A 24,047-nucleotide genomic window follows, 5' to 3' on the forward strand; every position below is an offset into this window, starting at 1 on the left:
TCAATAAAACTGAAAGAAAAATCATTTTTTTAAAGTTCTTTTGTTTAAAAGAAAAAAAGATTAGGGACTACTCTGGTGGTCCAGTGGTTGAGAATCCGCTTTCCAATGCAGGGGATGAGGGTTCAATCCCTGGTGGGGGAACTAAGATTCCACATGCTGCGGTGCTACTGAGCCCACACGCCACACCAGAGAGAAACCCACGCGCCGCAATGAAGAGCCTGCGCACAGCAACAAAAGATCCCGTGTGCCTCAACTAAGACCCGATGCAGCCAAAAAAAAAATTAGTCCCTTAGTCAGTCCACATCTCCACAAGTCAGAGACACGTGTGAAGACACAAGGTCCCCGAGAAAGAGACCTGTGGGTGGGGAGGTACTGACTGACTCACTTCTTTTCAGTGTCTCGAGAAGAATTTCAGTTGTGCCTCATTGAATAGATTTCCTGATTAAAATGATCTAGTTTCAACCAACTGAACCATCACAAAGTAGAAAGCAGCTTTAAACAATTCCTGTAGAAATCCTGGGCCCATGATGCAGAACCAGTGATGCAAGTGCAGGTGAACCACAGGGAAGTGCAGGGCTGATACAGCTTGTTCTCCTGGTACTAGCTCTTGTCAAACCACATCACGGGATAGAAACAGTGACAATTTAATCAGATCTGACAAGAGTTAAGCCAAAACACTAGTAATGAACAAAAAGACTATTTGAAAAATGATTTACAACCACTACTGTTCACAATGAACCTTACCAAGTTGTCAATATGGTCCCTCAGAGACTAGCCAGCTATTTGAAATTTTGTTTATGTAAACTGTATCTCATTCTTCTACTTGTTATGTTGTACACAATATATTAGCCAATAGTAAGAGTATATAATTTTAAAATAAGTAAACATTCACAAATTCAAAAGTATTTCACTGTGTGTGTGTATATGTGTGATCAAAAATGTTCAGCACCTCTAGAACAGAGAAGTCCATGATTCAGACAGAGGTTAGAGCTGGAGAGGGCAGTTTGGGAGTCACTAGCATGTGGTGGTATTTAAAGCTATGGCGCTGGATGAGGTCACCGAGGAGAGTGTGAAGATAGGCGAGGGGCATGGAGGACTGAGCCCTGGGATCCCTGATGTTTAGAGATAAGAAATTAGGGGAGAACCAGTATGGAAAATGAAAAGGGAGCAGCTGGTGAAGCAGAAGAAGAACCGGAGGTGTGTGGTGTGTGAAACCCATGACAAGAGTTTCCAGGAGGAAGGAGTGATCAGCAGAGTCTGAGGGACAGCTGGAAACTGGATTTGGTAATGTGGAAGTTGCTAGAAATCTTGGGAAAAGCAGTTTCAGTGGAGAGGTTGGGAATGAAAACCAGATTGGCTAGAGTGGAGGAGAAAATGGTCGGTGAGGTAGTAAAGACAGCAAATTTGGACAAGTCCTTCAAGGAGTTTTGCTTTACAAGGGGGTCAAAGAAAGAAGGCAGGATCTGGAGAGAAGCAGGAAGTCAAAGGAGGATTTGTGTGGGTTTTAAGACGGGAGGTAGGTTTGCGTGCTGTTTGAAATGATCCAGTAGAGAAGGAGAATTCTGAGATGGGGGTCGGTGGGGACAACAGCAGGAGTATCGTTTTTGAGATGATGAGAGGGAATGGGCTCCAGAGCCCCAGTGCAGGAGTTACCCTTAGGAAGGAGCGTGGGCTGTTCATCCATTTCAGCAGCAGGCGAGTCAGAGCATGTATGGACAGACGCAGGATAGAAGGGTCAGTCCGCACATGGAGAGGTGCAGTCGTTTTCCTAGACTCCCACCTGCCCATGGACATTTCTGCCTGGGAGTCTTGTTGCAACTCAAATTCAACTTTCCCAAGGGGAATGCTTCTCTCTTCCCTTCCCAAGCCTTCCTACCCCTCTGGCTTTACTCTCTTTCTAAACAGCACCTCTATATTCCCAGTCACCAACGCTCCAAACCACAGTTATCCCAGACGTCTCTCCTCCCTGCTGCAGCATCCTACAGTTGTGTCCCTTTTGTCCATCCCCTATGCTTCATCCCCATGGCACTAGTGTCCTTTGCTCCTCACCATCTCGTATCTAGATTACTCCAATAACCTTCCAATGATTTCTCTTGCCTGTGTTCCTCTCGGCCTCAGCTCTGTTATTACATGCTGCCATCAGATTCACCTTCCTAGGGGCTTCTGGTGGCGCAGTGGTTACGAATCTGCCTGCCAATGCAGGGGACATGGGTTCAAGCCCTGGCCAGGGAGGATCCCACATGCCGTGGAGCAACTAAGCCCGTGCGCCACAACTACTGAGCCTGCGCTCTAGAGCCTGCCTGCCACAACTACTGAAGCCCATGCGCCTAGAGGCCGTGCTCCGCAACAAGAGAAGCCACTGCAATGAGAAGCCCGCGCACCGCAACAAAGAGGAGCCCCCTCTCGCCGCAGCTAGAGAAAGCCCGCACAAAGCAATGAAGACCCAACGCAGCAAAAAAAAATTTTTTTAAATTAAAAAAAAAAAAAGATTCACCTTCCTAAAGTGCTTCTCTGACTGCTTCACTCCCTGGCTCAAAAACCTCCTTGACTTGCCTCCCTACAGTTCTCAAACTCAGGCTTTAGTCCCCTTTTCTGTATCTGAGTTTTCATTCTTTCTCATGCCCTCTCAAGAGCCCATTTTTTTCTGCTTTTCCTATAAATCTTTTCTGATTATTTCTTCCCCAGTGATCACATTCATCTAGCCATTCAACCAACCCACAGGCTTTTTCTCAGTGCCTCCTGCATATGAAACAGGGCTGGGTGAGATGAGGGACATATGGGAAGCAAGTGCAGGATCAGAGGCCAAGTCAGAAACCTCTGAGCTCACCCCAACTCTTTCCTCGTCTCAGTCCCCAACCCAATTTATCATCAAATGCTGCTCACGTTTCCTCCTAAATATTTCTCTAATCCACTGCTTCTATTCTACTCCATCTAGTGCCTTCATGTTCTCAATATCTCTTATGCAAAGCATTCAGAAGCTCCCAGATCGGTTTTTCTGCCTCCAGTCCTGACCCCCAATTCAGTTAGAGAGATCTTTCTAGAATGTAAATATGACCTTATGCTCCCTGATTAAAGCCTCTAATGACACCTGTCACCTAGAGATAAAGTCAAGGCTCCTTAGCAACATATTCAAGGTCTCTCATGACTTGGCCATGTTTTGCCCACTAGCCTAGCTGCTCACTGCATCCTACCTTCCACTCCAGGGTTAGTAATACTGAAATGCCAATAATGCCCTGTGCACATCTTGCTCAACCTCACTACCTAAGGCTGTTCCTCTGCCTGAATGCTCCTCCCCATTTATGCTTCATCTGTGCACCCTTCAAAACTCACTTAGGCTTTCTCTCTTTGGGGAAGGCTTCTCTGACTCTTCCCTGGGAGGGTTACGACTTGAGGGATGCTGTCATATTTATTCAGACCTCCTCAGCACCCACCACAGAGCTGGCCCATGCAGGGCACTCCATACGAGTGCGGCATGAGTAAGATAATCACAGGGCACAGGCTATATGTGGGAGACGTGAGAGCATTCAATTTGAGATGGTTAGGAACATAGGCTCTTGAGTCAGATCTGAATGAGAATCCTGGCTCTGCCACTGACTTGCTGCGTGACATTGGGAAAACTGCTTACCTTCTTATGCCTTAGTTTCCTTATCTGTAAAAAGGGCATGATGCAGAATGACTTGTGATGAGACTAAATGAGATGAGACATGTAAAGTACTTAGCACAGGGCTGAACACATTAAGGGCTCAATACATGTCAACATTTTATTAAATTATGTTTTTTAAATTAAAAGCGTTTCCTACCAAGTCCATGTGCTAAATATTGGTCTAATATTGGTCTATATTGCTAATATACACTTTATATTTTCCTTGATTTAAAACAGAAAAGAAATTTGCTGCCTGTTCAGTTCCAAATAATTTCTCAATTTTGAAAACTTAAGAAGAAAATGCCTGGCTCCTTCCTGCCTCAGGCCCTTTGCACTTGCTGCTATCCCCTCCATCAGAGCACCCCTTGCCTCTATCAGAGTTTTGCATGGCCAGCTCCTCCTTCTCAATTAGGTCTTAGCTCAAACGTCACCTGCTCTGACGGTCTCCCTTGAACACCCTGTAGGGACTAGTAATCTCTCCTCCCCTCTGACCCATTCTGTTTTATTATCTTCAATAACAATTATAATTTCTGAAATTATCTTTCTCTTTACTTTTTTATTGTCCATCTCCTTCCATTAGAATGTGAACTTCATAAAAGCAGGCTTCTCACCCATTATGTTCTCACTGCTTCAACCTAAGTTCATAGAGTGGCACAGAGTGGGATCTCAATAAATTCTGTTTTAATTAAGTTTTTTCAACTACTGCAGAGGAACACTACTACTATTAAAAGTTGAATTAAACTTTTCTAGTCTCTCAAGAACCCAGGCACTAGGATACTTCCCAGTTTGCCAGTTGCCTGGATTGTGTCTTTTTAAAATTTCAACAAGTTTTCAAAATAATCAAATACAAAAATTTATACTTTAGGGCTTCCCTGGTGACGCAGTGGTTGAGAGTCCACCTGCCGATGCAGGGGACACAGGTTCGTGCCCTGGTCCAGGAGGATCCCACATGTCGCGGAGCGGCTGGGCCCGTGAGCCATGGCCGCTGAGCCTGTGCGTCTGGAGCCTGTGCTCCACAGCAGGAGAGGCCGCGTACCGCAAAAAAAAAAAAAATTTATACTTTAGCAAGTATACTCCTTAAATAATGTATCCTTTATGAAAGGATAAACAGCTATGAAAGAAAAATAGAAATCCATTTCATCATTAATTTTTTCTTTTCTTTCTTCTTCTATATATGAAGGACTTTATGAATTACTGTGAGCTTAAGGAATTTGTTCCTTGGAGAATATAATAGCTATTTTTCTTTTTTGCCATCTTGCTAAAATTGATCACAGATGGTACAAAGGTCACCTGCAGAGCAGGCTGTCCCCAAAGTCCTTAAATGTCAAATTAATGAGACTTTACTGTATAAAAATGACTATAAGAAAGAAAATGTTTGGTCAGAAGTGACTATGTTCTTTGATATAACTTGGGACTTTAAATTTTATTTTTTAAAAATCATATTGGAAAACCAAAAAATTCAATGGAAAAATAGGCAAAGCATAAGGATATTCTCAGAAGAAGAAATCTAAATCGCCACAGACATATGAAGGCATGCTCAGTCTTACTAATAATCAAAGAAAAACAAGTTAAAATGACTATTATTTTTACTTATCAGATTTGCAAAAATTTAAAAGATCAGTAGGGCTTCCCTGGTGGTGCAGTGGTTAAGAATCTGCCTGCCAATGCAGGGGACACGAGTTTGAGCCCTGGTTTGGGAAGATCCCACATGCCGCAGAGCAACTGGGCCCATGCGCCACAACTACTGAGCCTGTGCTCTAGAGCCCGCGAGCCACAACTACTGAGCCCACATGCCACAACTACTGAAGCCTGCCCGCCTAGAGCCCGTGCTCCACCACAAGAGAAGGCACAGCAATGAGAAACATGCACACTGCAACGAAGAGCAACCCCCGCTCGCTGCGACTGACAGAAAGCCCGTGCACAGCAACGAAGACCCAACGCAGCCAAAAATAAATTAAATTAAATTTAAAAAAGAAAAAGATCAGTAATATATAATCCATGTTAGCAATGAGGCAGGGCAAAAAACACTCATATACAATGTTGGAGGGAGTATATATTAGTATGTTTTTTGGAGGGTAATTTAGCAGCATCTATTCAGTTTTAAATATGCATGTCCTTTGATCTGCAATTAGACATCTGCACGTCTATCCTTCAGAAATACTGGACATGTGCACAAAAAGAAAATTCACTGCAGCGTTATTTGTAACAGAAAAATCAGGAATAACTTGATTAAATGTCCACCAATAGGAGTATGGCTAATAAACACTGGTGTCTTAAAACAAATATAGATTAGGAAGCTTTAAAAGAAGTATGGTAGCTCCTCTGGTAGCATGGAAAGATGTCCATGATCTACCCTGTAGTTAAAAACAATACACAGCACTATTAAAACTGCATTGATATATTTTTTGGTTTTTTTCACACATAAACCTACAGCCTATTTTCAATACAGCAGCCAAAGTTATCCTTTTGAAACGTTAAGTCAGAACCTTGTTACCTCTTCACTCAAATCCCTTCATTGGCTTTTCTCTCACTCAGATTCAGCGACCTCACCAGGATTTCCACTCCCCACATGATCTGGCCCTCTGCTACTGCTCTTACTTTCTTCCTCTGCCCTCCCTCCCTCAGCTCTCATCATCTTGGCCTTCTCTCCAGCCCTCAGGGGTTTTGTACTTGCTGTTGCCTTTGGCTGGGACTCTTTCCCCCAGATCTCCCCATAGCTGGTTCCTCCCATCCTTCACATCTCTGCCCAAATGACACTTTCCAATGACCACTGTCCCTGAACACAGTCCATGTTTTGGGGGAGTACACTGCTCCTCACCCCTCCCCTTGCCAAAATAGAATCTTCTATTCTACTTCTCTGCTTACCTGTTCGTCACCCCCTTACCACCATTTGCTACAGGATATATTTCCTTCTTTATTGGTTTGTGGTCTGTCTCCCTCCTCCAGAAATGTAAACTCAATGAGGGCTGAGATTTTTGCTCTTTTGTCTCATTATTGGATTCCCAGCACCTAGAATAGTATCTGGCACACAGTAGGTGCTCAATAAATATTTATTGAATGAGTCAATAAAATTTCATTTTTATACATGCATAAAAACAGATGTGGAAAGATACACAGCAAACTATTGACAGTGATTATTTCTGGGGAGTGGGATTGGGAGCTGATGGGAAAGTTTCCATCCTAACTGTGTACATTTCTGTATCATTTGGAATATGCACCACTTAGGTAATTAAAAACTGAATAAAAAATATTTTAAAGGAAAAACATAATGGTTCCATCTCTCCTTCCAAGTGACTCAAAGCAGTCTTTGGGCTCTTTTCTAGAAACACAAAACAATTTCTAAAAAGAACTACCCTAGGTTTGTCTCCACTGCATGTACCATCAGAGCTCAGAAAATACCAGTAAGCCTGCTTTTTATGATGTTCTAACACCATTAAATAGATCAGGAATATAAGATACACACACACACACACACACACACACACACACACACACACACACACACACACACACACACACACACACACACACACACACACAGACACCATGGTTTGCCCATGCCAGGAGTCTGCTGGGTAAAAACCCTTTCTAACTAACACACCTGACTCCTCTTTACACCCACTTCCTCCCTCCAGCAGGAGAAAGGAGTTTCACTGGTAGTTCCTTGTGCTGTTTCTTTGACATGGTAAAATCTTTAACACTGCTGTCAGGCAGGGTGAACCTGATGTTGTGGACTACAAAATTCATCCAGTGCTAGAGGGAGCTCTTGAGACAGGATACATGGCCTCCCTTAGAAGCAAATCCAACTTAACTCAGCGTGATAAGCATCTCAGGGACACGTTCACACACACAACAGCTACACAAACCTTGTACTGAGTGTCTTTCACCAGCTGTCATGGTCATGAGGCCTCTGTTAAGTAACTCCTAATCCTCCCCCTGAGGCCTCTATTCCCCAGAAGCATCCCCATGGTAGTACTAATAATACTCTCACTGGGAGTTGTTCCACAGGGCCCTTGACACTAGCTTTTCCTGAACTCTTAACTGACCCATAAACCTCCCTGGTGAGACTGCAGGGCCTCTTCCCACAGGACAGAAGCTGGGGGAAGGGGTGCAATTCAGCTCTGAGAGGCCAGAAGGAGGCTGGCCCGCCTATCCTGACAGTTTCTGCAACTCACCCTGGAAAGCAGGGCGGCAACAGCCAACTCTCATCACCATTTTGGTATGGAAACTGGAACTCTTAGAATTTTCAGTGAGAACCAACCAACCAGCTGGGTTGTTCTTACCTTTTTTTTTTTTTTTTTAGTAGAGTCAGCTGGAATAAAAGTCAAGACTATCTGAGAACCAGCCCCTGGTGGACAGTTACACTGATTTTACACATGATTTTCACTATGTTTTGGCAAAGCAACAGAGTTGGGCTGTGGACCTATTGCTGACAATTCTTCTGAACAAGTGCCTCTGGGCTCAGCTTTGCTTCTTCAGAAACACTGGTTTATCACTCCTTAGCTCAAGCACCATTTCTCAGGCCTCATGATTCCAATGACACTTCAGAAAGGACACCAATTTACTCTGGAGGGGTCTGGTTATCGAAATTCACCTTTCTTGGGACCAGAGCACAGGCTTTGGAGTGGGACCATCCATGGGACCTTGAGCAAGAGCACTTATCCCCCTGAGCTCCAGTTTGCTCATCTGTAAAATGGAGATAATAATACCTACCTGGTAAGATTACTGGAAGGACTGAATGAGGTCATGCAGATATAATGCTTAGGGTTATGCTTGTGACAGATGAGGATTCAACAAATGGTTACAGTATTACTGTAAAGAGAGACCCTAATTTCCCCCCATCTAAGACTTTTTAGGTAGAATCTCTCATAATTGCCCAGAACAGTCTCTCACAACAAACAAAGCTCAAGACTGACCACCTTGGAACGTCTTGCCCAGATTCCTCTTGCCTGGAACTTCATCAGAGGAATAGAATTGATATTGCTCAAGTTTAATTCTGATACATGCACACACACGCATACATACACACACCATCACCACCACCACCACCACCACCACCACCACCATACACTGGAACTGACACTACTAGAAAGCTTGGGCCATAGCTCAGGGATCTCATAAGGCAGCTGAGCGACCCCCAGCCTTGCCTCTGCATAAAACTATGGACAGGAGTTTGTTCATTGCCACCATGTGTCACACCAGAGGGATGATAGGGGAACTGTGATAGTGGAGTGTCGAGAAGGCTCATGGAGGCCTTATACTTGCAGTCCTGCCCCAGCTGGGGGACTACAGTGCTTTGAAGACCACGGTCCCTCAGATCCTTAAGGGGCAACACTCCCTCTTCTCATCAACCCTGCCTCTTCCATTCTGTCCCTCAACCCAACAGAGAGTTATTAAGTGCCAGGCACTATGCCAGGTGCTGGGGGGCTCCTGATCCTGTAGGCAAGGCCAACACCCACATGTAGTTCTTAAATGAGCGTGGGTGTCCCAGGTGTTCTCTGGAAGAAGCCTGGGGAGAAAGGATGGGACAGACTTGCTTTTGGTTACCCTTAGTGTTTTTGGAGCTCAAGATAGTTCTGTTAGCAAGAATGTCCCGGCCAGCAGGCCACTCACCACATTGGTTTCCTACATGGCCCTGACCCACTCCACAGGACTCCGCCCAGTGTTCAGATGTTTGGGGAGACTTTTTAGCCACTTCGAGGTCCACGCCTGAGAGCTGGAGGTGAAACTGCTCCCTGTGGGCAGCCTTCCGGAGCGTGCGGATGGCCTTCCGGAGCCGCTTCTCTGTTCGCTTTATGATGCAGCTCGGATCACAAGAGGCTGAAGAAACGAGAGGGACAGCAGTGGAGGGGTCAGGCTGCAGCATGTGAGCATGTCCAGACCAACTGCAGGACCCACAAACACCCACAGCTCCCTGTGCACAGCATGGGGAGAGGCTTGGAGCTGGGCACCTAGCAGGCTGGGCAGCATTCAATTCAAACAGAAATTTGTTGACCAAAATGGTAGCTTTGGGTTTTGATGAAGCAGATAAAATCATCAGGTTCCAAAACAATTCAGTTTAGTTTGGGGGTGAAAAAAAACAGGAGATACTTCAGTGGTTGCACTATTTCCGGCCACCCCCCCACCCCCGGCAAGAATGATGAAAAGTGAAAGGCAAAGAAATAAGGAGCAAGCCGTAAGAAGTCTGGCACCACAGACTGTTTTCAAACCAACCTGTCACCTCCTTTTGGTTAGTTTCAAGCTCAAACTCAACAGTGATAAACATTTCCTTAGGGGTGCTCGGTCGTCCGGGGGCTCCCGGGACTTGCTTGCCAGAGCTGCATGTAAGGTTTGCGTAGCGGAAGCTCTCTTTTACTGAGCTGTGCTTCTCTGTATGAAGAAACAAAATTATCGGAAGCCAAATCCTGGCAAAGCACTCAGCTGAACATTCGCTACAACTCTGTAAACATTTCATTAGAACAACTCTCAAGGGACTAGATGATTAACTCCATATGCCAAGACGCTGCAAGCCCTCAGCTTGCAGCACGATGACACTTTAATCCTGAAGAACCAGTATTGCCACCTATATAACTTTACAATTTAGCTCTTGAAACTTATTTTCATGAATAAATGCTGGATGTTTCCGACTGACCAGCCACATCTGCGGAAGATGGGGACCAAAGATCGTCTTGCATTCCTGACTGGTAATTTGTTAAGGTGCGTTCATGTTCTCACAGTTGGTTTCTTTAAAGCTGGACTATGATGTCTCAAGCAGGGGCTGAGGGGCTTCAAGTAAGGAACGAGCACAGGAGTAGCAAGGAAATTAACTCCTGCTTTCAGGCAAACTGACCTTGGAGTAATTCCAACCCGAAGGGAAAGCTGGAAAGCACGTCAACAATGATGGCTCAGTTTGAAATAACCAGGAGCAATAAATGGCACAAAGAATCAACAGAACCAAACAATATCATGAAGGCACGTAGGAGGGGAGTGAAAGTGTTATGTAAGGCAGGGCTTTGTGCATCCTCATTCCTGACTTTGGCCATCACTCCTCCCTCCGTGGCTTCCAGTGAATCTTTTAACTAATGATTGTTAACCAGAACCAAAGAGCAGGTCCACATACCATCCACACAATTAACTAATCTTACTTTATTGAACTGAAGAATTATCTGTATCGTGTTCTCTAACATTATAAGGATGTTCAAATCAGCAGGTCATCAGGACCAAAGGAAGGAGAAGGCAAATTAATTTTTCCCTAAAGATCTATCTTACCTTTTCAAAAGGTTAACTTCACATCTCAAACTGAACAGATGCTCATTCTGAACCTGTTTTCCTTTCCATTTTTCCATATCTATTTTTTAAACTTTTTATTTTGAAATAAGCTTAGACGTTATAGAAAAGTTGCTAAGAGAGTACTCAGAGTTCCCATATACTCTGCACCCAGTGTCCCCTAATGTTAACATCCTACATTTACACGTATCTTTATCAAAACTAAGAAATTAACATTAGTACAATACCATTAAGTGAACTAAAGACCAAATCTTTTTTTTTTTTTTTTTTTGCAGTACGCGGACCTCTCACTGTTGTGGCCTCTCCCTTTGTGGAGCACAGGCTCCGGACACACAGGCTCGGCAGCCATGGCTCACGGGCCCAGCTGCTCCGCGGCATGTGGGATCCTCCCGGACCGGGGCACGAACCTGTGTCCCCTGCATCAGCAGGCAGACTCTCTACCACTGTGCCACCAGGGAAGCCCCCAAATCTATTTTTAAATAATGCTTTCCCCTCTGATTAAAAGTATAAATGCTCACTGTGGGGAATTTGGAAAATGCACGACAAAAATTAAAATCACTCATCATCCTTCCACCCACATATAACCCACTAATAAGGACATGGTGAGTTTTCTTTGTTTTTCTTCTATTCACGCTTTTTCTTATACAATTTAGGTCATATTAGATATACACAATGTTACTCTCTCTTTTTCCATCTTAGCATTATAACAAGAACATTTTCTAATGTCATTAAACATTCTTTGAAAACCCATAATTAATAGCTGCATAATGTTCCATCAAATGGAGGTGCCCAAATTAATCTTGGTTAGTTACTTAAAATAGGCACTCATATGTGACTAGAGTGATTTTGCATGTATTTGTTTGTACAGTTTATTTGAGGGTAGATTGGGGAAAGAACCCTCCCTAATACATGACTCCTGATTTTTTTTTCTAAAATTATTCTATGAAATAATACTGGAAATGTGAGCTGGGGAAGAAAGAGGAATGTTGGATTCTGCTCTTTTCATAAGGCCAGGTCTACTTGGAGAGTATTTGTTCTGCTGAAGCCAAATGGCATCACTGCCTCCAAAAACTAAATCCAGCAGGAAAGCTGGATATTACATCTTTGTTCATCAAAGGTTACCCTTTCTGAGCCAAACCTTTTTTTCATTTCTTTGGATTCGGATTTTGGATTATTTTAAGGAAACTCTAAGGTCTAGAAAATTTAACCCAGTATGATCACAAGGTACTAATGCATCTTAAGCCCTCATTGATTCCTATTAACTCACAGCTTTCCCCAGAGCTTCACTCTTTGTACCCTGCAAAGGAAACCCTGAAGAATAACTCCAGAAGCATACGGAGGTGCCAAGTGAGGCTCTTCTTCATCTCGTGAAGAGAGTCCACAGAGATTCTGAACTGTTCGATCCCATCTGAATGGCTCGGCTCATTACAGGCCCCTTTCCCACAATGCAGGCAAGCTCCCTGCACCAGCCATCTGATTCCATACCTGGTAGTACTGGTCGCAGACCCTCGGGAAACAGATCAGCCTTTTTCAAACTACACTTGCCTTCATTTAGCTTAAAGGTTACACTTGTCCTGACGGTGGCGACATCTTCAGAAAGAAACAAGTGAGAGATGTTACCTTCAGAGGCAAAGGAATGGAAACACCAGTGGGTAATGGAGAGCTGTCCATTGCTGGAAGTACACCCTGAGCCCCTCTCTTATGCTGAGACCAAGAAAGTTTGGGATTGGGGAGCGCCCGTTCCCTTGGACTGGGGGCACCAGGAGCCTCCTAAGAGTTACACTTATCGCTCCATCTGAGATGAATCCAGGGCTCAAACATAACAAAGGAAGGGCCCAAAACAGCCTCAACGGTGAGATGAAAAATGAGGTCATTTCTGTGCCTTTCCAAGAAGGAAGGCCAGAATCCCCCAGTTCAAATTTGAGCAAGACAGCTGAGGGAAATGGAAGGGTAGATTCTCCTAAATAAGCCTGTCCTGGGAGGACAGGGCTGAGGGAGCCACCATTCCAGACAAGGATGGCACTCACTAAACGTGGCTAGGATTTTCAGGGTCTGTGAGGGAGCAAGCCCTACTTTGAGGGTCTCATATGGAAAATTCTGTTCTCCTTCCATGGTCAGTCTTAATCATGTTAGGCTCTGGAGCCAATGACCAGGATTCAAATTCCAGCCCTTCGACTTGTGATGAGAACTTGAGCAAGGTACTTAGTCTCCCTAAGCCTCAGTCTTCTCATCTGTAAAATAGACATAATTACAGTCCTTACGTTACCGGGCTGCTGTGAGGATTAATGAGATAATGCAAAACAAAAAGTGTTTAGCCTACTGTCTGGTACATAGTAAGAACTGAATAACTGTTAACTATTTGCTTGCTCACCTTAGGGTGGCCTTAATCTCCAAGTGATCATCACTATGAGTTTTGGTGAAACAGACTGTGAAGTCCCCTCTGGCTGGGTCCAAACATCAGACAAGACGGGCAGTGAAGGATAATGCTTAAGACTCTGGACCCAAACTGCCTGGTCAATATCCTGGCTCCACTATTTCCTATCTGAGTCACTCTGGATATGTTCTTTCACCTCTCTGAACCTCAGTTTCTTCATCTGGTTAATGAGGATAACAGTAAAATTGCCCCAGAGGGCTGTAGTGTGGATTAAATCAGCTAATACATGTAACACAGTGGCTGGCATGTTTTAACTGCTCCATCAATTCACACGAGCTGTTATTATCATGCTTTGCATCTCTATCTTTGCTTATATACATAATATGGACATCAAGAACCATTTCCTTATTCAGATGTTCACATGACATCATCACAGATGCTTGTCTAAATCTGGGAGGACAAGGCCTCTTAAAAGCTTTAAATGTCCTTCTTTGTCTTTTGATAAAGGGTTTGGGCCCCTGTCCCTGGTCAGAATCCTTGCTCCCCTTGTCATGTCCCTGTCTCCACTGATGCCATGTGCCCCAAGCCCACATTTCCTGCCAAGCCTCTGAGGTGCTCTATGGTACAGGGAGCTGGGAAGACCTGCGTCTCCTGGTCCTAGAGCTACGTGGGCCTCTGCCCAATATGATGACCCACCAGGGCTGCATGGAGCCTTCCAGCACACAATGGACACTCAGTAAGTGTCTGTTATGTGGCGAGTCAGATCGCAGGCACCACGGCTACAGGTAAGAACATCCTGTAACGTGCTTGCGGCATCAAAGAGATTAGGAGAAAAGAAAACAAAGCCAACGCCCAAGAACAGTATCCCACAAATGAAGCCCATTGAACACCGTGAGCCCCAGAGACAACACGCAGGTTTGGTAATTACCCCCAAAAGCAGAGTCATTTGATTTTTGCTGTTTGCTCCTGAGAGGAGAGGAAGAGCCGCAGGTGACAGAATAGGCCTCTTGCAGTCCTGACAGACAGAATGTGGATCGTCAGCAGGTAAGCAAGGTTACAGTCTCTCCCGGTGGCAGCTCAAGTCACCCGCAACCCCACTCCACGTGAACCACTAGAAAAGCCCCCAGAATACAGGGTCTCAGAGCATGGGCCTCCAGTGGTCAGGGGGCAGCTGGTCAAAGATCTGGAAGCCCTTTGAAGCCATCTAACACCTGAAGGCCAGGAAGGCCTGGCCCTGGCATGAGGACCTGCCCCAGGGCCTGGGACCCACTCACCTGAAGAGAGGTGAATGCCAGAGAGACATCTGAGGAAGCACCTGTCTCCTCCACCACTCTTACCACACTGCAGGGACACGTGGGGTGATACGCTAGTGGGCAGGACCCCCTCCACTTCTAGACAGGACAAAATACAGACACTTACAGAGAGAGAAGGTGTGACAAGGACGGCTGAGTCCCATGCTCAAAGGCCCCAAGAAGGGAAGGTAGTGCCGACACCCAGCACATAACACGGACACCATGTTTATTTCCCCCAGGGTAAAGGAGCGCCTTGTACTCTATTCTTTTCATGCAGAAAAGCAACCAGGAAAACAGAAGTGAGTTCCAACCTACGCAGAAGCACAGAAGGAAACCCCCAAGGGCCTGCAAAGTATCTCCTGTTTTTGAAGGATTTAAAGAACGGCTGCTGCAGCTCGGGGGAGGAGAATGCAGTGGAGGACTGGTCAGCCGCACTCCAGGTCCAGTGGGACCAGGGGGACATGGGAGAGTGCTGCTGGGCCAGCGGTGAGCCCGCGCACTGAGCCCGAGCCTCGGCGCCTCTTACCCACACAGTCTTTTTTATTCCAGTGGAGCTTGTGCGCAGAGTGGCACCGGCATTCGTAGCTGCCCACGGTGTTCACGCAGACCTGCTGACAGCCTCCGTTGTTGACGCTGCACTCATTCGTGTCTGTGGAGCAAAACGCTCTCCTGTCACAGCAGCCATTTGCTGACCTGGCTGACACGATCCCTCCATCAAGGAAGGAGCAGGAGGTGAGTCGCACGGCTGAAGCTCACTGAACTAAGGGAAGGTGCTGACGGCCTTCAGAATGTGCACTTGGCACGAGCTGACCCACTCCCCACTCAGTGGCCTTCCTGGCACAAGCCTCACCAGCATGGACTCAAGTTCCATTCTTGACCAAACATTTCCGCCAGTAAGGACACTCAGAAGGGGGTCACACTCTATTTTCAGGTGTCAAATTCAGACACTGCACAGGCTTCCAGTTTAAAACTCCACCATCCTCCTGGGCTACATCCCAAGAGAGACAGAGAGAATTAGGACTCCCCACTTGGCGGTTCATATAGTTGGGATATAGATAAGAAAAATGACTTGCACTAATCCCCATCAACTTGAGACTGAGTCCCGGTCAGAAGGTGACTCCAACTAAAACCCAAATACACGTCCATATTCAGGGAATATTTCCTCGGGGTTTCTTGATGGACTGGAAGGGCATGTGTTCAGCCATGCCAGGGATGTGTTGAAAAGGAGAAGAAACACAACACTATCTACAGCAAATCACTACTATCCATTCTTCTTAAGGACACAGGAAACAAGGATTGGGCAGGAAGTACTAAAGCCAGTGGTTCCCACATCCTCAGATCCCCAAAATCACCTTGAAGCCCTAGACTTTTAGAATAAGAATCTGTATTCTCAAAGATTGCTGAATGAATCTGATGATTAGAGACAGCAGAGTGATGCCAAATCTGACTTAAGCCATAGTTTACTAAGCTGTAAGGTCATGAGACATCAGAACATGTTGCTGCAAGGGCTCAGAGCAGGGAGACAGAGTCCATGGTCCCACTTCCAGCTCAGAGACCTGCACAAAGACCAGCTCAAAGAGCTCAAACCAAGCTCCGCAGCCAGTTCCTATGCAGAGCAGAGCTGTGGAATCAGTTGGCGCACTGCCAAGCCTCTCCGAGGGCCATGACTTTACTATCTTGGGAAGTTCCAGCGGACAGGGCACCAGCTCCTGAGAGACCCACCCACTGTCTGAGTACAACTGTATCAATAAAGTCCATAAAGAATTCACAACTGCAAGAGCTCAGCTCTTCTCTCTACTCCATTTCACACGTGACGAGTTAAAGGGATCAATGTGGGACGATTTCCCATAGCAGCTGCTTCCCGCGAGTCGATGGACTCCCTACTACTGTATAGGGCCTGGTATGTCCGGTTCAGCCCCCAAGGTAGAAAAACTGGCCCTGATCTGGGGAAACCTTAGGAATAAGTCCCAGCCTCATCCGACTCTAGAGGGATTCCACTCACCTCCACAGTGGGTAAAGCCATAGAGGGTGTACCCTTTGTTGCAAGCACATGCAAACGTGCCAGGGTGGTTGATGCAGCTGTGGTCACAGGTCCTATCCAAAGAGCATTCATCCACATCTGTAATTGTCAAAGGGAGAGGGGAGCTGAAACCAACTCTGAGGGACAGTGGAGAGAAGAATACACTTATAAGAACACCAGTTGCTGACCAATAACAAAAACAACAAAGTGAAAATTATCTATCAGTTCTCCCGGCTCACTTGTGTTAAACAAAGTGTTGAGCAGCCCACAATAAGTATACTCACAGCCAGGACCCTTATTTCCAAATTCTGTTGCACACTGCACTTGCCTAAAAGCTCGGTTGGTCTCTCTCACCCATGCTTATCTGCAGGGCTGAATAATTTAAAATATTTAAATGAAGTCAAATGAGATAACATAACCAAAAGGGGTTTGTAAACTATTAGGGTGCTGCCTGTGCATTATTACTGTTCTATTACTAATTGGTAAAGGAGCAATAGTAATTTTATAAGCTATGGCCAATTAAAAGGAGAAAACACTTGAGCCGGAGAGAAATCTAGCTCCTATCTCTTTTGGGTCTTGCCAGAATTCATCTTCTGGCCCCAGGAGGCCAGTTGATCCAGGGTTTTAATGCCCTCTGCACTAAAAGAATGCATTAACATTAACATCCTCAGTAATTTTCTATTGCAGACACTGAAATGTGGTGCTTAAGCACCAAACAGGATCCTCTTGGCCAATCCCTTGGCTTTGTTCCTCCCCCATGGTTCAGTCCCAGTTCCTCCCCAATGGTTCCGTTCCAGTTCCTCCCCCATGGTTCCCTCCCTTCCCGGTTCAGCATGAAGGCATCCTTGGCTGCAGTTGAGGTCATGGAAACTAGCCTCAGGAGGCTGCATTTGTCAGTCTAATCATCTCTTCTTCCCTGGTCTGGTTCTTACATCTTTCCTGTACACTAGAATCTCAGTGCTTCACTTCCTCAACTCTTTGGAAGATTTTAACAGAGTTATGACTTGTATCTCCAAATGGATAAACCAGGACTCAGTGGAAGCCAACTAGACCATTGCTAGATCCCTTTTCAACACCAAACGTGCCACAAGAAACTATGTTAACAAAAAACAAACATTTGGAAGGGACTGGAGGAATGAAAAACATGAAATAAAAGAGGGCAAAATCTTACAAAACCTCTTCATCCGTAACTTTTCCCAGAAGTCCTGACAATTTCTTTAGTAAGTTTGTTCTGTGTAAATATTTGTTCTACCAAGACTGATCAGTGAAAAATGAGAAAAAGTCCACTTCTTCTGTAGTAATTGATATCATTCTATGAATTCTTTTATTAATATCAGCCAGTTACCGAGAAAGTGGGCTCATTCAGTAGCTGACTTTGGCTGCTCACAACAGGCTTTTGCTTTGTCAAAAATAAGCAGATCACTTTCTAATTCCTTTTTAATGTGTTGACACAGCTTAAATAGTATTTCTTGCTCTATACATTATGAAACATTATGTGGAACGGCAAATTTTCCTTCCAAGTCAAACAGAAGAAAACTGTGCAGTAGTCATCTAGAGTGAACTCGCTGAATTTAAAGGGGTGTGAAGTGTCTGACAAATTACATACCAAGAAGAAAAAAACAAGAGAGAAACCTAATTCACACCATAAGATAATAGAAAGGTAATGTTGCATCTTTATTATATGAAGTGAAATCAGATATTATTTTCTGATTTTGATTTAATTCTGGGATTTCTAACAAAATAAGTTAGGCTGTTCTTATTCTCAGCAATGGATCAGAAATAAATGACAGCACATCTTTCCTGAGAGTTTCTTTCTATATATCAGTGGGGCATAAAATGTGCTCAGCTGAAAATATAAATGATGCCCCCAACCCAAAACAGCTTATCACTGTGCAAAACACTTATTAATATCAACAACTGCTACCCAGAGAAGTTCCCTTGCTGCGCCCCTTATATGGGAAGGATGTGTCTGAGAAGGGGTCTGAAATCCTGCCCAAGAACTGCCCAGCCTTTCCTCAACTTAATCCCCTCCCTCCCTCACCCCTACCCTTTCCCCAAACACCAAAGGCTGGTCATTCAAACAAGGCCTATAAGGAAGGGACCAACTGGTTGACCCCAACTTTTTGCTGAGAAAAGGTATGTTAACTAAATCAACAACTTTTTGTCACCAAATTTTGTTAGAAAATCCATAACATTAAAGGGAATTTTAGAAAGGGAAAATTATTCATAATTTCAACACCCTAATGCAACCCTGCTTGCATTCTGTGATCCATTCCATTTCTAGCAGCGAGCTCCGCTGTAATCACACCACATGGGTTCACTGAGGTGTTCTCTAATCATTAACAGCTTAATTTCCAAAATATACCTGTGAGCTACCTCAGTGTTTCTATTTTACTTAACAGATGAAATAAGTGAAGCACAGGGTGGAGGTTGGATTAATGACTCCGTAGAGAAGCCCAGCGAGCCAGTCTCTGCCCGAGCAGGGTTTCGTCTTCTCCGATCCAACCAGTGGGCATTACACAGCACAGCTAGCTATGTTTCAGGACATACCTTGGCAAGACTTCTCATCTGTTAATAATTTAAATCCCTTTTTGCAGCTGCAGTCAAAACTGCCCACGGTGTTTTTGCAGAAATGATCGCAACCTCCATTGCGCGTCTGGCACTCATCAATATCTGTAACAGTCAAGCATCGGCAAATCAGACAGCGATACTTGCCTCGTTATCCACAAATCCCTGAAGTGCTATTGTGTGTGCTTCATTATTCTCTGAAACAAAACAGACCCATAAAAGCATTTAAGGATGTTTGCTGATGTTTTTAAACTTACACATGTTCTCTTGTCTGGCTTAACCCATTTTGAAAGACAAGTGCCTGGTCCCCTGGAGAACTCTGACTTACACTGCCCCTCCCTTGACTAGCATTAAGGAAACAAGCTATGGGAAAGAACGGTGATGTCCTATTATATTCTCATCCTTGCACAAGTCTCTCAAGATAAGATGGCTTCCTTTCCTATACTTCCCATTCCAGTTTAATGATTAAAGTTATAAGGAACTAGAATATTTGTTTTGGCAAATTACACCACGATCAAATAGCCTCAATGCTTTTAAGTGATTTCTGACACTCAATTAATTTTATCTTTTCTCAGTTTCAACTGGTAACTGGTTATCTACTTTTTTATCACGTTAAAGAACTAAGCCTTTGTACTCGGGCCCATGAAATACTAGGTCATCGGGGTCTCTATTCATCAGTACAAGTTAATCATACAGTTATTCATTGTTCTCTGGATAACAATCTTGGCTGTTATTTATATAATAATCTCTAGACTGTTATTTATGATATGATGATATTATCTCCTGCAAAAGAACGTTCCCTTGAACAACTGCTTTCTTCTAATAAGGCCACTGCCTGAAATGGATCATTTGATGTTTGTAGAAGCTGACCTTCTCAACAGTTAGTGAAATTAAGCTGGTTCTAATTAAGCTTACTCAGTTACAACCTTCTACTAGCCCAGGGAAGAAAAGCTTCCTTTTGATCAATATGAATCATAAGCAAATCTGGAGCCACTCAGGAGGTGTGGAGGGGAAGAGCTTTACTCCCACACATTAGCCGCATGGAGAGGCACAGGCTACCTTTACAGGTCTTCCCATCCAACTGGAGACTGAATCCGACGGGACAACTGCAATGAACACCTGTCGAAGTATCCTTACAGGTGCGATCACAGCCTCCGTTGTTGACAGCACATGTTTCTGCCAAGGAGGTAAGAAAAAGGCAGTTAGCTTCCTAAAGAAGTGCTCACACAGCTGGGAAGAAAGGGGTATTGGTGCAGTGTTAATACTTGACAAAAATTCATGAAAGTCAGGAAGCGTGTGGGGTCCTCATGGTCATATCCCAAGCCGCTGCCACCCGCAGGTGAGTTAGAGGGATAACACGGGCAGCTCCTCCCTGCACCCATCTAAATAAGTGACATCTCCCGAGGAAGCCTGACAGGGTGAGAGAGGGGGAAAGATGCCTCTGCCAACCTGCTGAGCCTTTTCAGTGGCAGATTTGAAGCCACTAAAAGTTCCTGTTGATCAACAGCCAGTGACCTGCAAGTATGACCACATCTAGCAGCCTAGATGTGAATGCAGAACACAGCAAAGGGGGATGTTCCTTCCTTTATCCTGAACCTTCTCTATTCACCATGTGTAATGGGCAAAGCAAGAGAGGGTAAACGTTGCCCACGCCACCCATTCCCTTGCCGCAGACCAATGACTTCCTCCTGGCAACTGCCAAGTAACTCAGATTAGAAGTTTACCTTTCCTTGAAAGGAGAAAGACCTGTCATAGTTACATGAAAAAGCAGCCGCAGTTGTTAAATCATATCTATAGAGATGAAGAATAACAAGCTAATGGCCTTCTATTTCTGTATATTATGCATGAATTCCAAGTAATACACAAATGCTATTCAACATTCATTCAACGGTTAGCACTTAGGCATCCAGAAACTGATTTTACATCCATAGCTACCTCTGTAAAGCCTTGGGGGCAGGGGGGGGGGGGGCAGTAAACTTAATTCTGATTAAATATGACAGATAGAACATGTATGTTTATCTCTGTTTCCTCACCAAAACTCATTAAAATGAGAGTAAATAAATTTTTTAAAGTATAAATCCTTAAGGAAAAATAAAAGACAATAGATGAAAGATGTCAAATCTTCTGGAAGTGGCATGTCAATGGAGGAACAGTAACTGGCATAGCAGAAAGTTAAACCCTAGCAGTGGGGCTTCCCTGGTGGTGCAGTGGTTAAGAATCTGCCTGCCAATGCTGGGGACACGGATTTGAGCCCTGGTCTGGGAAGATCCCACATGCCGCGGAGCAACTATGCCCGTGTGCCACAACTACCGAGCCTGAGATCTAGAGCCCGCGAGCCACAACTACTGAGCCCATGTGCCACAACTGCTGAAGCCCACGCACTCTAGAGCCCATGCTCCACAGCAAGAGAAGCCACTGCAACAAGTAGCCTGAGCACCACAACAAAGAGTAGCTCCTGCTTGCCACAACTAGAGAGAGCCTGCACGCAGCAACAAAGACCCAACATAGCCAAAAATAAATAAAAATAAAATAATTAAATTTATTTTTTAAAAAAAACCTAGCAGTCTGCAGAGTGATGCCAAGTGGTAAGCTCATCTGAGCCACAGAATCCCAGAGAGGCTCAGGAACTGGAGGTACTAAAGTTAGTCTAGAGGCAGAGGTGAGGACGGAGTTAAAAATAGGAAGATTGATTGAGAGTCTGTATAACAGATAGGCTCCCAGATCCCCATCTTAATTCCACAGCCCACAGCACATCCCTATTTGGACTAAAGCAGATAAATTTCTTCTCTGGAAAAGGGCACCAGTAACAGCAGAGGAGGTGCTGTCAGGTGAAAGTCTATACTGTGAAAAGAGAGATCTCAAACTTTCACCCCCTCTGCACTCCAGTTCCCAGGACACTGGCAGCCAAGTCTAAATCCCCTCAGCAGGAGACTGAAGGATTCCTCTCCAGCCAAACTGACCGGCCCAAGGGAAAAGACCTATAGATTCTGGCATTTGAAGATCTCCAAATGAAATGACTAAGCCACTGCCTAGTCAACCAAGCATAAAGCCCACCAGCTGATAGAATATCCAACTGGCTTTTCAATATTCCACTATTAAATAAGAAAAGTCAGCCAAGGATCACCAGACATTTCAGGAAAGCCTCTAGTATGAAATAAATACACCAAATCAAACAAACAAGGGAAAAGGAACCTGAGGGAAGCAAAGATAATACAGGGAACAACAGAGAAGTTAGAAAATCTTATCATTAATTTCCTCAGGGAGGTAAGAAAAGCATCCATGAAATAAGAACAGGTTCCTACAACAAAAGACCAAAGTAAAATTCTTAAAAAATTAAAATATGAAAGCTGAAATTTAAAAAGAACCCTATAGAAGGATTAGAAGAAAAAAACGAAAGATCTCCTAGAAAGTAGAACAAAAATATCAAGAAGAGAAAAAAGAAGAAAATTTGAGGAGCAATCCAGGAATTACAACAGCCAGCTAATAGGAGTCCCGGAGAGAAAGAGAAAAGTGAAGAAAGTTATCAAAAGAAAAATTTCTCGGAACCAGGGGATGCGAATGTCCCTCTTGAAAAGGCCTACTCAGTGCTCAGAATAACAAGTGGGACAAATCCCACAGTGTGGACATCGTTGTGAAATTTCAGATCACCAGGGACAAAAAGGAGACCCTGAGAACATCCAGAGAGAAGCTCTCGTAGGTTCCATACAAAGAATCAAGACTAAAAGTGACTTAGACTTCTTGAAAGAACACTGAATGCTCAAAACGATAGAGCGCTATTTAAAACTCTGATGGAATATTTTTCCCAACTTTGAATTCTATCCTGAGGCAAATTCTCAAGAAAGGGTGAAGGGAGACTATAAAGGCATTTTCAGGTATGCAAAGTTTTTAAAAAATCTATATCTACCCATGTAAACTAACAAAAGAGAAGACATGGGATCCACCAAAACAGGAGCATGGGGAAGGGAATTCCCAGGCTGTGGCTCAGGGATAGGCCAGGATGACAGAGGTGCAGCTGGCCCAGGATTCAGGCCCTGCTAGAGCAGGGTGGAAGCCTCAGAAGGGACTTTTTAAGAAGAAAATAGAATTGATAAGTTATCTGCTGTATCTGAACATATTGTAAAGGTTTTAGAGCTCCACCAGAAATTTGCAAAAAAAATTGGTAAGAGGTACTAAGAAAACTAAGCAAACAAAGAAAACATAATCATAGCACATTACATGACTCAGGGGTGAATCATATTTAGATATTCATAATATGTAAATTGTGAAACTATATTAAGGATATGGGGGAAGGGGACAGAAGGGAGATATAACTTATTCTTCTGTGGTAGGAAGTCAAAAGCTAATATCTAAAACTGACACATCAAGGGAATTCCCCGGCGGTCCGGTGATTAAGACTCCGCACTCTCATTGTCGAGGGCACAGGTTCAATCCCTGGTCGGGGAACTAAGATCCAACAAGCCGTGCGGTTCGGCCAAGAAAAACAAAAACAAAACAAAACAAATAAAACCTGACACATCAAGAAATAACTGTAGGACTTCCCTGGTGGTGCAGTGGTTAAGCATCTGCCTGCCAATGCAGGGGACACAGGTTCGAGCCCTGGTCTGGGAAGATCCCACATGCCGCAGAGCAACTAAGCCCGTGTGCCACAACTACTGAGTCTGCACTCTAGAGCCTGTGAGCCACAACTACTGAGCCCGTGTGCCACAACTACAGAAGCCCGTGTGCCTAGAGCCTGTGCTCTGCAACAAGAGAAGCCACCGCAACGAGAAGCCTGCACACCGCAACGAAGAGCAGCCCCCACTCGCTGCAACTAGAGAAAAATCCGCACACAGCAACGAAGACCCAACGCAGCCAAAAATAAATAAATAAATTTATAAAAAAAGA

General features: G+C 44.5%; 1 protein-coding gene across 4 annotated transcripts in view; it reads right to left on the bottom strand.

Moving 5' to 3' along the window:
- SCUBE2 (signal peptide, CUB domain and EGF like domain containing 2) overlaps positions 1-24,047 on the bottom strand; it is a 68,210-nt gene that overhangs the window by 22,148 nt on the left and 22,015 nt on the right. For 2 of the 4 annotated variants that reach the window (XM_073808599.1, XM_073808598.1), the window contains 9 exons: positions 20,223-20,339; positions 19,146-19,268; positions 16,578-16,694; positions 15,102-15,224; positions 14,558-14,674; positions 14,212-14,298; positions 12,395-12,529; positions 9,857-10,012; positions 9,257-9,463 (listed from right to left, as the gene is read on the bottom strand). In XM_073808599.1, the coding sequence (XP_073664700.1) occupies positions 9,257-9,463; positions 9,857-10,012; positions 12,395-12,529; positions 14,212-14,298; positions 14,558-14,674; positions 15,102-15,224; positions 16,578-16,694; positions 19,146-19,268; positions 20,223-20,339 (1,182 nt within the window). The remainder of the gene's footprint in view (positions 1-9,256; positions 9,464-9,856; positions 10,013-12,394; positions 12,530-14,211; positions 14,299-14,557; positions 14,675-15,101; positions 15,225-16,577; positions 16,695-19,145; positions 19,269-20,222; positions 20,340-24,047) is intronic. The other 2 variants (XM_033862510.2, XM_033862511.2) reach the window with 2 other exon arrangements.

This window comes from Tursiops truncatus, chromosome 8 (genome assembly GCF_011762595.2).
Source record: "Tursiops truncatus isolate mTurTru1 chromosome 8, mTurTru1.mat.Y, whole genome shotgun sequence".
NCBI classification, from domain to species: Eukaryota; Metazoa; Chordata; class Mammalia; order Artiodactyla; family Delphinidae; genus Tursiops; species Tursiops truncatus.